Source organism: Centroberyx affinis, unplaced genomic scaffold (genome assembly GCF_046629955.1).
Source record: "Centroberyx affinis isolate AG114_WGS23_722 - 3 ecotype Tasmania unplaced genomic scaffold, CSIRO-AGI_Caff_v1 ptg006143l_1, whole genome shotgun sequence".
Classification (NCBI taxonomy): Eukaryota; Metazoa; Chordata; class Actinopteri; order Beryciformes; family Berycidae; genus Centroberyx; species Centroberyx affinis.
Window position 1 is genome coordinate 50,147 of NW_027283122.1, and position 14,854 is coordinate 65,000.

Below are 14,854 nucleotides of genomic sequence, written 5' to 3' on the forward strand. Positions count from 1 at the left end.
TTATTGCTAACTGCTTGGAGCGCTTACACAGATCCCCTCTGGCACACACACACACACACACACACACACACACGCGCACACATGCACATGCAGGATAAGCCAACAAAATTAAAGCACAGCCTAATGACAGGCCACTGTGGACCTAGCCAATAAAATCAGAGCATGTTGTTGAATGTGACGTTATCATTGGCCCACAGGCCCTCATCCCGCCCACTCTCCACCTGCTTTACTGGTAAATATATCTTTCTTTCACAGACAGATATTGTAAGACTCCCAACACCCTACATCTATTTTCCATTAGTACAGCAAAATTTTCCAAACATTTCCCTTTGGGAATGGAGCAACAGTGCAGCAGCAGTGCATCAAGCAAGTAAAGCATCAAACAAGGGACTTCTTGACCACATATGTTACTAACAAATTATATTAGAGAGAGTGGCATATTTACACGGATAGCGTGAGAGGGGAGATACTGTATGTTTTGTCCCCTTGATAGGTCTGTCATTTTAAATTTGCACACACAACCTTATCACACCAAAATATTTTCAATAGTTAATGTGAAAGGAATTCCACCGCTTGAATCAACGGAAATGGAATCAAAGTGAAGTGAATCAAAACCGGCTCTCGTAAACATATAATGGTTTACACCAACTCCAAACTTACGTCTATCAGCCAAATCTGATAGATCCTAGTGCTGGAAAAACATTGTAATGTAGGATTTTCACTCCAGTCCTCTGAATTTGTCTGGTATGGATGGGTAAATGTCATCAAATTTAGTTTTCACAATCAGAGAAAATGGTGTAAAGCACAACATTGCAGAGAGTGGAACAAAAACATCCTACCACAAGTACTCACAACTGGGCACAGAGAGACTTGGGATACACACACACACACACACACACACACACACACACACACACACTGCACACACTTGAATGATAGATTTATGTTCACACTAAAAAAAACACAGGGACACAAATAAGACAGAAACTCAGTTGGACCTCCCCTCCCCACTCACCTGCCTCCCAACTCTGTTATTGTGCAGCCTCATGCGGGCGTGGATGTCCTTGTAGGTCTCGCGGGCGTCCAGGAAGTCCCGCGAGAACTTCTCTCCGAATTCCACGTCAGGGCTGCAGCCGCCCCACTCCCAGGAGTCCTGGGGTCCCGGCAGATCGGCGGGGAAGTGTTCCATGACGCCGTGCACCATGCCCTTCCCCCGGTGGATGGCCTCCAGCTGCAGACGGTGCAGCTTGATGCGGAAGGCCTCCTCGTCCCCGCGACGCTTCTCGTCACAGCCGCACGCCTTCAGTTTGCCCATGGAGCAGGCATTGGCCACCGCGTGCACCACACCCGCCGCCGCAATGGCATACGCAAAGGCGCTCTCTCTAAAACCTGAGGGGACGAGAGGGATGAAAGAGATGGGGGTTCATATAAGGAGAATGGTGGTGTGACATATTGCTAAAGATCCTAATCTAGGTATAGAAGGAAAAATGTTTTATAATCAGGAAATAGAATTGGAGAGGGATACAGTAGCATGTCTAAAAACACACATTTTGACTGCTTAATCCAATATTTTCGGTTAAAATGGCAGTTGCCAAGAAGAAGTTGAAATTTATGCTCTCTAAATTGATACAATGCTTCACTGTGTTGTCCAAAATGACATAAGTATTCAGGCAACACCTTCTGAAGGCTGACATGAGGATTGTATCAGTAGTCAGGAATGTGCCATGTAGCTGTTGTGAAGCTGTGGTGGAGGCATTGTGAATGTTATAAACCAGAGTGCATGTAAAGTGTTACCAAATTTTCAATGACCTGCAGGCAGAACATACCGCTGTGCATGTGTCATAAACCTGGGAGATGAAAGGAAAGGAGGAATAACAGGTAGACAGAGGATAGAGGACGAGGTGATGAAATTTGCTAGATAAGACATTACTATGACCAATGTGCTGTTCAAAATGTTGTTGTTTTTTTGCAACAGCTGCAGTACAGCTTCTATTTTTAACCTATATTAACATCAGGAGTAGCATACAAAACTATTTAACTCTCTTCATTAAAGTTTCCGCTTTAAAACTGCTGGATACAACTTTAAGATGTGAAGTTATTTTCCCTGCCCTAAACCTCAATTCAGTTTAACAGCAGTTAAACAGGACAGTGAAACCTACAGTGTCTTGCCTCAACTTAAGGCTGTTTTGCATGCATTGGTTCATACATGATAAGTAATGGTGTGGTAAAAGAGGCCCTACTATTTTGATATGGGTACGCATAAGAGTAAGCACACACACATACACACATATACACACGTGCCAAGTCTCATAAAACCATGAGAAACATCTGGGACAATAGCAATTAAGTGTTCCAAACACTTGCGTACTGCGTCTCTGAGGACCGGCTGAAAGTGAACAGACCCCCACCACTCCCATCAGAGGAGTCACTGACACATTGCTAACAAAAACAAAACAGGGCTGTGTCTCCTTCTGTCTGTCCTACTGCTCATATATGTGACTGTCTGTCCTGCTGCTTACATATACTGTATGTATCTATGTAAGTGGAACAGTAGCCAAATAGTTCTTGCATTAGTGCTGCAGGGTTATGCAAACAATTCCTCCTGGGTCTTGGATGCATTTCTGGTTCTGTACGCCTCTCACTCTCTCTCTCCCTACTTTCTTCCATTCATCTGCCCCCTTTCCTCCATCAATCTCTCCCTCCTTCCCTCCACAAGTGTTGTTCCTAATCCCTTCTTTAAAGTCTTCAGCCCTTGCCTGAGCTCTTTCATCCAACCTGTAAGCCATTAACTTGGCTATTCCTGGGTGACTGGCAGACTCGGTGACTGTCTGGCTGACTGACGAGCATCAGATGCAGTAATCCCATGCAGGGCCGACCCCCCCCCCATCATCCTCATCACACTGTTGCCGGTGAGGAAGGTTTAGGAGCAATGTACGTGTAATGTGCACATGTTTAACTTAGGAAGGCTAATTATGTGCAGGTCGTATCCCCAACCGTTGCCTCATAATCACCCCAATATGGCTCAGAGAGACTACTGCATGTAAAGGAGATGGTTAGATGACTATGTGCATATAATGACTCTATACGATTTGAACTAACTTGAATGTGGCCCATGCAATGAATACAACTCTACTAGGACCTATCTTTAATTCAGAAGACTCATGCTGCTTCTCTCACTCTCTCTCTCTCTCTCTCTCACACACACACACACACACACACACACACATTCACTCTCTCTATCCACGTCTATATATTTCTCTGACAAAAAAACCCCCCAAAACTTCCATATCCATTGTGGAATCCCTAAATATTGAAGGGTGAAGTGCAACAGCAGCACTTACACTCGTCGCCTCCACACTTTCCCTCAGTGTTTGTTGTTGGAGCTCAGCTTACTGCCTGTAAGCATCGAACCCTCAGGTTCTATAAAAGCAGCCCTACTGGCAATCGCTTACTGGCGTAGAAAATAGTGAAGATTATAATGGAAACTTGTAAAGAATACATGAAAAGAAACCACTTAAGAGTTTATAGCGCGCTGCTTTCAGGGGAAATGATTCAGGCTGCTCGTTGGAGTCAAATAAAATGCTATTAAATGCTATTGCTCTTTTTAGCAATGCCTGATGTTATTTCCTTGTTTATGCTTTAAAATAAACTTTATATTATTTTGTTTTGCGAGTATGGTATGGTCTAAAGTATGACATATTAGCTGTTATACTGGCTTTCTTTGCTTTTGTATAGTTGATGTTGGAAAAATAAAAAGTTGGAGGCAGTGGAGTCCAGCACTATGAAAACAGAAATTCAGCCTTAGAGCAACTTACAGAGGAAGACATCACCCACACTATGCAACTGTATTGCATCTGTCCTTCACTAGTAGTGACAATATAGTAACTATAAAACTGAACGGTATATTCAAACACAAAAGTTGTGTCTCTCAAACTGACTGCAGATTGGTCGTTGTGCCTTCCAATGTCTAAAAAGAGAAACCTTTGATTTTTCTAAACAATTCCTCTTTGGGGGAAAACATGCAGTAAAAGGCTTAATTTAGGGAAAACTCAATTGAGACTATAGTTTAAATGAAGATTCAAAGACAGTTCCTATTGTCTGGCATCACATGATCTTGTTCTAAATTATCACTACTGTGTTCTGTTGCAAGCAGCTTTCACTACAAGGCAAGCACAAGGCAAGACTTCTTGAACTCACTGCCTGCTTTCACTCGTATGATTGTCCCATTTGAATTAAACCGGATGTTTTTAAGAGGGAAAGAGCATGGCAGCTGCAGAAACGCTGCAGACGTTAGCTGTGACATCAACTGATGGGATTAAACACTGAAGTTGCTGTTTTAGTGAAATGCACAAGCTTGGGATGATTGTGAAAAACTGATTGGTGTTTTCATCTCTAATTTTTTTTTTCTGTGGAATGGCCCAATTTGAGTGTTGACATCTTTAAACTTGGACCTAGGAAAAAAGACTCAGATGAATCAACAAACCAGATGCTTGTTGACTTTCAGTGAGCAGACATTCAGACACATCACTACAAGCCTGCAACACTCCCTACAGTCCCTCTATGCTGCACACCTTTGACTCCTTTTGCAAATTGCTCCTATTGTCCAAAGCATTTTACTATGGGCAATATCCATTTAGTTTTGTACCAGAAAAAAAAAAAAAAAAGATTGTCAAAAGAGTCATTGGTGTTGCAATGGACAAACACAAATATGCATGAAGTCAATTAAGTATGAACACACACACAAACACACAAACTCTCAAATTATACAATTTACAAACTGTATAACTTGCTTCACTCCCCCTCTCCCTCACTCACCACTCATTCACTCATTCACTCACTCACACTCTGTCTCCCCCCCCTCCCCCTCCCCCTCCCCCCTCCCCCTCCCCCTCCACCCCTCCACCTTGACCCACACACTCCAGCCGTTGCTTTTTTCCCCTCCCTCCTTCTTCCCATGGATGGTTCCATTGGGGGGGGGGGGGGGGGGGGGGGGCTGGAAGAGAGAGGGATGGCACTTAGGCGCAGCCTCATACATGGAAAGGCTGTTTTAGCTCTTGCCCTGCTCTGTGCCAGGCTCCACAGCGCAGGCCAGCCGGAAGACTGGGAACAAATCAATCTAACAAATAATTCACCGGCCACGGCACGCCCGGCTGAACTGATGGCAGAGGAAGTGGCAAAATGAATTAAAGATTCAAAGGAAACTGTCACTTTGTGTTACAGAAACCGACTAAACAGGTTTATGCTTTTGCCGCCGAGAGTTGGGAAAGTGCTGAGAGCAAATTCACAAGCACTTGCACTGGCAAGGGGAGTAAAAGCATTAGGAGCAGCCCAGCGAGGGAGAACGAGAGACACAGTGAGAGAGAGGAAGAGAGAGAGAGAGAAACGGAGAGATAGAGAGAGAGACTCTGCTATGCCTGTCTTTCCATGTCCTGCCTGACTGCCTTTTTAGCCTAGTTTTTAATCCAGGCTAAACGGGAACGAACATGGGCCCATAAAAGTTATCAGAATGCATCAGCAGAGAGATAAGTGGTTGAGCCAGAGAGGATCCAACCAGAGTCGGCTGTAGTAAAATTAGACACCCAAACAAACATCGAGGTGGAGAGCACCTGATATCCAACTCAAAAGCTATTCATAGAATGTGATGAGGTGGAAGACTTGAGAAAAGTTGTGGTGATTTCATATTAGTTGATTGCCATCACAATTTAAAGCCAATACAAGAGTGTTTCAATAGGTGGGGTGGCCTATCCAGCCTAGAGCAGCTGCCATACTGCCAAAAACAATTTCACTTGTATCAGTTTCAATGGAGAGGTTTTGTGTCATAGTGTAAATGCTGCTTCACAGGCCTTTCCAAATGGAGAGAAATTTGTTTGGATGGCTGTATTATAAAGTAAACATACAAGTCTGGTATACAGATTAAGCCTTGTGTGAGACTAGCATAATGTTTTTCTATAGAGATCTTCACTGAAATCTTGTGTTAATCTCTATGACTATACTTAATCCATGTCTGTGAATCTGTCCTATTGTATAGCAAAATACTGCCTATTTGCAGTAGTTGCACGCAATAACGGTTGCGGCACATTAACTTGTATCCATTTTTTAGCTTCTGTCGAGCATAACGCATCAACATGTAACAGATGAATCATCCAATTTAAAGAGGTTGTTTATATCAGTGGTTTGGAGTTTCTGCACCCGGGGCAAAACAGGGATGCCAGACAACCAGCAACTGCCTCAACTAATAATGACAAACAGCCTTTCAATGAGTCAGTGAGGAGTGAAAGTTGGACCAGAGGTGTGTAGGCGTAAATATGCTGTAGTAGAGTTGTGGGAGTTATTTAAAGGTATCCACAGAGATGATGGGAAATAAAGTATTTAGTGAAGGTGACAAAACTATGAAAAAAAAGGCCATAATTTGAATGCAGTCAGTCTGGATAGAAAATGTTTATGGCAACATCCCCAAAATCTGATGCATTTAATTAGTGAGTTATCTTCACTGAGGGGAATTCCTCCACTGCCTAAAAAGTTCAGCCCATTTTGAACACAGAAAGCAGGTCAAAGGCACTCTTCATTCATTCAGAAAATTAAAAACGCCTACTTTGTACGGTATTGTGTCATGAACATATTTAAAACCATAACGCTAACAAGTAAAATCAACGCTTACATTGATACCATCACCAGATGGATTTCTTAGCAGCAAAGCAATGGGCAATTAAATCAAAGGTAAATATAGTCTGATGATAACCACAACCAATGCACTGCAATGTAACATATTGGAAATGCATGGAGCACCATTAGAGTACTATGATGTACAGTATTATGTCTCAGGGTTATTTCACTATATTCAGAATCAAAATAGAAACAAAATTAATTTGCTCATGACATTCAAGAGCATTCTTTAAAAGGTTTCAACAACATTTGCATGCTGATAGCTTTAGATAATTACATTTTGAGGAGTGTCCACTTACTCATTTGGTTGAACTGAAAGTGAGCTGAACCCAAGACTCAAAGTAACAACCATATTGTACACTGTGACTGTGCATCCACCCAGGTGCTCAGGCTGCTAGGAACAGATGTCTTTCACAGTAAATAACCTGAGATGAGTCCATCTGAAGGCTCCACGGCACTAAAGATCCTCTTTCATCCATTGTGGCTGACTTGCGAAGCTCCAAGCAGTACAAAGCTTCAGAGGAAACTGATCTGCACTAGGTTTGGTAATCTCAAGGTGACTAACTGCTTTTGAAGTTAGCTGCTCTTTTGTATGGGCTATTGAGGATCTACTGTATGGTGGGTTGGAAAATAATGTATTGTACATAGTGGTCTACTGTCTGTCACTGAAGATAACCTAACAGTTTGGAGAACTACAATGTCAGGCAACATTTGGGAAATGTATCCGTGAGGAAACTTACCTCTTTTGATAATCTTTCAATTACATGTGGAAAATTATATTATAGCAAGGTATCTTATCCAAGTAGTAGATGAAACCGTACTCTGAAGACCAAACTGTTTAAAGTATTGAATTGCATGGCTAAACTGTGCTGCATTGTGCAAAGGGTAATCTGTAGTGATATCTCACCTGTATCTAGACTACTGTACTTGTTAGTAGAGCTGATATTGTGTAGAATGACCATAGAGCTGTCTTGCTAGATTTCTATACTGGGCATCTTGTATGTGGCCCTGCTGTATTTGCTGTTGTGTAGAGAGGCCATGAAACTGATGTCTTTTGAAGACCAATTCACATTTTGCATCCCCCAGTGCGATAAACCCAAATGCAAAATGACCACAAAAATGGCAGCAAATGGGAGGTATAAATTCAAGTGAAAGGATAGGCTAGGTGTCCATACTATATTGTGTATAGCGACCATAACACTGACCTCTTTTAAAGACCACACTGTCATAGGGTATTTTGTTTCTGGTCTCCAGGCTAGAGCAGTTCCAGCGGTGCCCTCTGAACTGGTGCTGGCACTCGTGGATGGCAATCTGGATTCCCTGGATGGCTGAGGCCGTCACATCTGGGTTCCTCATGCACACCTCCAGCTGGCGTCGCGTCAGCCCCGGCAGCGTCAGGCACACAGTGTTGGCATTCAGGATCGGGTCGATGTTGGGGATCTTTAGGCCCAAGATCTCATTGGAGTCTACCCTGCATGGAGCACACAAGTCAGGTTACTGAAAGGAAAAAGTTCCAGAGAATACAGGGAGGTATCACTCTTGCTCACTGCTCATTCACCATTTGTCTCTGTTCTACCTAGGGGGGCCCTTAATTTGGAAGAGTTCCCCCCAAAATCTGGACTAGTAGGGTTTTCTTATGGTCTTCTGTGTCTTGGGTATAACTCCAAGACTCTGAGGGGGCACCAAGCAGAGGCCTGGACTTGAAGGTCCCCGCTGTAGTTGACTCCTGTAAAACCTCAATGATACACATAGTGTGGGTTAAGTGTTGTAAAACCATGTCCAGATGGTGGCAGATAGGGTCTACAAAGGGAAAATCCACCCTGAAACCTAAATTTTAAGATTGATTAGATTTACGACCATGCAAAGTCCTCGCAAAGCTACAAAGAGAGCTAGGACACTTAACTGTGATATCCTCAGGCAACAAAACCCATAGACTTTCTACTGACACTGAATAAAAGATTAACTTTGAGGAGTCTCTGAGAAGAACATGGGCTCATTTTAGGTTTCTGAGTTGATATCAATGAAATGCTGGTTTAGATGTACAAGCTAAAACAATCCACTAGTACACAAAGTTGCCTCAGGTTCATTGTTAATTAGGCCAATAGAGGTTTTGTCTTCTGATGACAAAAATGTTGAGTTGTTCATTCAACTGTACAAAATAATAGGAATAAGATGGAACAGGTGATTTGTGGGTGGATTTTGAGGGAATGGCACAAATCATTCAATACATTCTTTTTGTTAACAGATATGATGGGATATGACAGGGAAAACAGCAACTTACCTGCCTACCAGTTGAGTAAAATTCCAGGAAATTACCCACTAATAGCATGTAAATTCTGTTTTGGTTGGACTTTTTTACTTTAAGGTGTGTCCCCATGCTATAGCTGACTGCTGCTTCTGTTGCAGATCAATCATGTGAACAACAGTTATTGAGCTGACAGCGGTCACAGCTCTTCTCTACTTCACAGAGAAACAGTAACAAGGAAAACACAGGCTGCTCTGAAAGGTGCCCTGCTTTTCTTTTCATTATGATTATGACTAAAACACAGGTTGCCTGCCGGGACTGTTTGTATCACTGAGACGCACATGCACTCATAGGAGCGTGTGACTGTGGGCACACACACACACACACACACACACACACACACACACACACACACACACACAGAGGCATGTACGCACACATTCCCAAACATACACAGACACACACACATGCACACACAAACACCCAAAGGCACACAGGAGCGAACATGCTCACATACACATCCACACAGAAGCACACAGAAGTACACTCACAACTGCACATATGCATACACTCACAGATATACAGTACATACGAATGCACACACACGCACACACACACAATCCAACTGCAGCAACTTTGTCAAAGCTCACTACTTCTAACATTGCCTGTGTAACTTCTATTCTATGTGAATGTGTCTCTATGCTTTAAGTCTCTGTGTCAAAGAAACCATACTTATAAATTCACTAACCACCTTGTGCTATTTCTGAATAGCGAGTCACTAAAACGTTCCAAGCAGCAGACACGGTCCATTTATCTCAAGTGGTTGATCAAAATATATACTATGACATAAGATCTTATTCGTTTGCATGGTTGTGTCCCACATTCTGGATGGTATTACATTTTAACCGCGTTCCTTTGTAATTCCGGTTAGGCTTCTGTTCCTACCTGTTGTGTTCTCTGCTTTGAGGGAAGACCTGTTTCAACAACTTCTATCTTTCTAAAGGGCAACTTCTTAATGATGGGCAACATTGTTTGGGAATGGTTTGTGCATGCGTGCGTGCGTGCGTGCGTGTGTGTGTGTGTGTGTGTGTGTGTGTGCGTGTACACAAATCAATCGAAATGGGCTGTTCAACTTTTATGCATTAGTTGCCTGAATAAAAGTTACAATTGTCTTGTCAAACTGGATACTTATTACTGGATACTGGATACATGTTATATATGATGCTTTGGCAATATTGTCTGTGAACTTTCATGCCAATAAAGCACATTGAATTGAATTGAATTGAATTATATCGACGATTTAAAAGAAAATGAATAAAGTAAAACATGACATAATACAGGCTAATATTAATTCTCTACCTCTGTAGATTTAGGTTTAAAAATTCTGACACACAATAAATAAAGTTGTTCAACATAGTTAATTACACAAGGTAATTATCAAATGAAGAACCTGTAACTGCCCTATTTTAAGTGCGTAAAACAAACTTTACACACATTAATTAATTGATCCACTCGGTATAATTTCGGCGTGGATGTAGACACTTTTGCAAAATACAGTTCTGTTTCATTTTGTAAAAGCTTGAATCTAGGTGTCCCATATTAAACTCAATTCATCAATCAACTCACCTTTTATCCGAAAGGCAAATTACTACCAAGACGCACGTCATTCTGAGGAATGAGAGTTCCATTGTGTGATTTTTAATTGACAAATAGTTAAAAATAAAAGAGAGAGTTCGAATCAAACAAAGTCCAATATTCCGTCTCAAAGGTTAGAGATTTTTCAAAAGAGGAAGAAAAAAAAGAAAGAAACGGGGGTCAGGTCAGGTCCGGCTAAAAGTTGGCGCTCGGGTTGACAGCTCCGACGACCCAGATGTGGCAGCCAGCGGGACAGTCATTCAAGAAAAGTTTCATCAAGCTCTCAACTTATTGAATGGAGCAGATTGCTGCAAGTCAGAAGAAACGTCAGTGTTATCTCGCTCACACGCATCCGTACACATCCCGGTATCTCCGCCAAGATATTTGCGTTGGAATAACATCCGAGAGAGACGGCTGCACCAACATAGGCGCTCTAAGTGAAGTCTGGTTGACTAGTGGTGTTTCAGCGCGCACCGATACTCCTCTAAACTACTGCACTTAGCGCTGCGCCAGCCCACTTTTTTTTGCGTCACTCGGGGAATACAGGAGAGCGCGCGGGGAAGGTCAAGTGCCTCGTTAACGCAGGATAGATATCCTTTTAGATAAGGAAACTACAAACACTTAGCCCGCGCCCTCCGTGAGAGAGACATTTATTCACTGGAGGAGTGTCGGTGAGGATGATGATGATGAGGAGGAGGAGGAGGAGGAGGAGGAGGATATAGTCTGCTTTGTGTGGGGAAGAATTACTTTTTTGTTTCATTTTAGGAATTGGGTATTTGGTGATGATGAGGATGAGGATGATGAGGAGGAGGAGGATGAAGGTGATGATGATGATGATGATGATGTTGGTGATGATGTTGGTGATGATGATGATGATGATGAAGAGGAGGAGGAGGTGGAAGGTATAGCCTGAATTGCATGACGAAGAATTACTTTTTGGTTTTATTTTAGAGATTGATGAATTGGTTGTGATGATGATGATGATGATGATGATGATGATGATGATGATGATTAAACTCATTAGGTTATCCTCAGGTTACGTTGATGCTGTACTGGTTACACTTGGTGCTAAAAATGTACTGTTTTATCTTTAAATAATGTTTCCCAAATATACCTTGTGTGTGTGTGTGTGTGTGAACATCCACAAATACACACATTTGTAATACACAGTTAAAGAGGTAAAGAGGTCTTACTTGGGCAAAATTATAGTTATGTTTGAGATACTTTCATTCAAATGATGCGTGAAGACGTCTGACAAATCATGCACCCGTCACCTAATTCAAATTTTCTAAAATTACATTGAAGTGTCCTATTTGTTCCCAGGTCTGATTTGAATTAAAACACTTTGATCTTTTTTTCCTGTGATCCCACATCCGTTTGATACAATGATAGTGTTACCATTAGAGGGATTTGCAAATAGGACAACGTCAGTGTGGATACCTTATTGTGCTCTATTAGTAGAAGAAGTATCGTGGAAAAAAAATAAGGCTAGTCATAATTGTTGGCAGAATTTCCCATCTACATTGCTTTAAAACCTTGCCTGTGTGTCATGGCCTTTAATCTTTTGATTCAAATGACTATAAAGTAGGCCTATAACAAAAAGCCCTCTTGGTGATCAAGGCCACATGATATCACTCATCTCGGTACTTTATGAGAAGCCTAGAATAAAGATTGAAAAACCACAAATAAAGAGGCTTTCCCCACCAATGGAAGGGAGCGAGCATTCTGCCAGCGTGAAGTCACCAAAGAGTAGTAAAACACAACAAGAGTTCAGTATTCAGACGCAATTAAGTTGCCATACACGAATTTAGAAGATCAGGGTGACAATCCCACATCTTAATTTTTCTCAGAGGGATTTATCACCGCAGCCTGATCAAGAAATTTTGGCATGGATAGCAACTTTACGCTTAATTATTTCAAGGCATTTGTAAGAAAGCAGGCAAGTAGTAGGCTTTGTGGTTCAGTCAACATGGGACTTGAGATGAGGAAGTTTTGAGTTTGGTGTTCTCTCTCTCTCTCTCTCTCTCTCTCTCCCTCTCTCTCCCCCACCCCATCTTTCCTGCCTCTCTCTACTGTTCTCAGTCAGCAATAACCACAATAAAACAATCTCGTAAAACATTAAAACAAATAACTCCTGTAGCGTTAATCCACCTTAATGAACTTTGATGGCTGGAGTGAATGGAGAAGACAGATGACAAGAGCTTCCTCTAGCATTCAGAACCACAGGAGACAGACACTCACGCTCTCTCTCTCTCTATCTCTCTCTCTCTCTCTCTTTCTCTCATCGTGAATGACAATAACACTGCTTTCTGAGTCACAGCTCTGTAGAAATGTGACTCACGCATTACTCCCCACTCCACTCTGAGAATCAAAAACATCACAGCCGTCGGCATCTTAGTGTTGATATTCCCCCCAATGAGGCATTCCTATAAACCAAAATTATAAAAAGGTGCTAAAAATCTCATATCTTTCCCCGAGACTTTTTATCAGTGTCCCAACCAGCCTCTTTAATGTGAACCAGTCTGGGAAGCCACTTTGATGTGGCTGACAGCTCAGAAATGTGGAGGTTTTGCTCAGAGTGGACGTCAGCTGCCACTTTTCAAAATCAAATTATTTACCAACCGTTGAGTCAATGTGGTTGAAGCAAATATGAACAATAATTGATGAAATCCCGACTTTGTTAGACCTCACTTTGAAGGAAGTCCCACTTGTTAGGCTTTTATTGGAGCATCTTTAGCCTCAAACTGTGGCTGGGATGATGACTTTGGTACCTAATTGTTTCCTGAAACCTTGTAGTGTGCATTCACCTTAACCACGGGTTAGTGGGATCCTGCAGTTGCCCTCTTTGATCACAGACCTTCCGTTCACCAGCACAACATTACTTTGTAATTGAAAATATATGTCAGTGGATGCCTGTAGCCTATTATCAAATTCAGAACTGGGAAAGAGACAAAGAGCTAAAACAGGAGGAAACGCAATGATGCAAATCCAGCAAATGAGTTGACATCAAGGAGAGGGGAAGATTTTAAGGGGATAAAGAATCAAACATGGAGTCAAAATCACTTTAACGGGCAAGTACCATAAATGTAAACAAATTTGTTTTGGGGCGAAACGTGGTGAAAACAATAACTGAGTTTCATAGTAGAAATAACATGGGACAAGATCCTCAAATATAGCAAAAAGAAACAGTGTGAGACATGCTGTATGATACATAGTAGACAATATGACTTGTATATTCATTCAGCATACCCTCATTATTACAGCATATTATGTCCATTGCCCCCTTGTTGAATTTAAATTAAAACCCTCAGTCACAGCAGAAAGTAACAACATATTACACAATCCATATGAATGTTACATATTCCTGTAATAGGTCCATTATGCATTGTATTTTATTAGAAATGAAAAGAATATGTTGCAAGCTGAGAGAGACAGGCAAACCACACACACACACACACACACACACACACACACACACACACACAGCTTCAACATCTGGACCGGGGCCCTCTGCCAAGGAGTTAAGGGTATGCTGTCTATCTCTCTCTCCCTCTCTCTCTACACACACACATACACACGCACACACGCGCGCGCACACACACACACACACACACACACACACACACACACACACACACACACAGACCTTTAATTGTTTCCCATTGTTCACCGGGGAGTATATTCCTGTTCTATTATGCTGATCATAAATGATGTGGGAAACATTTCTGCGCTGGTCTCAGTTCAACTCGACTCCTGTGTCTGGAGACACAGAGGAAAGTATTTTGTCAAATTCTCATTCAAAATGCCCTGCCAGGTTCCCGGCCCCCCATTTTTTGCCTTAAAGATATGCTTTAACATGATTTTACTGTTACCCTTGTTGAAAATATCAATTTTTGGCTTATTCATTTCTCCTATATGAAATGAGAATCCAGTATAAATATATATAATAATATATTAATTCAGTATAAACTAAACTGGATTTTCCTAATAGGACTGGTATTTATGGCTTGTTAGAGTGTTCGGTTCAATTCAAACTTTATTGTCCTGGTGGGACGGACATGGTCCGGCTAGGTTTTCACAGTCTGGTGGCAAGTGCCATGTAAACAGATTAGGTCATATTTATGATTCAATAGTTTATGGGCTTGTGCAATCAGACTGTAACTTTTAGTACTGTCGTATCATGTAATAGTAGTTTTTTAATTGCTTTTATAACTAGTATATTGAAACACGTGATTTGCTACTGTAAGGAAATATATATAGAGATTAATATGATTTTAGCTTCAAGCTACTTTAAATGTGTTTGATCACATA

At 41.7% G+C, this 14,854-nt stretch overlaps 1 protein-coding gene across 1 annotated transcript in view; it reads right to left on the reverse strand.

The window, feature by feature from the left end:
- Window positions 1–10,970, reverse strand: part of wnt10a (wingless-type MMTV integration site family, member 10a) — a 28,826-nt gene extending 17,856 nt beyond the window's left edge. Inside the window, exons 1-3 of the mRNA XM_071512188.1 lie at window positions 10,535–10,970; window positions 7,869–8,134; window positions 1,016–1,389 (exon numbers count right to left, since the gene is read on the reverse strand). Coding sequence (XP_071368289.1) covers window positions 1,016–1,389; window positions 7,869–8,134; window positions 10,535–10,596 — 702 coding nt within the window. The 5' untranslated portion in view covers window positions 10,597–10,970. The remainder of the gene's footprint in view (window positions 1–1,015; window positions 1,390–7,868; window positions 8,135–10,534) is intronic.
- Between the last annotated feature and the right edge of the window lie 3,884 nt (window positions 10,971–14,854).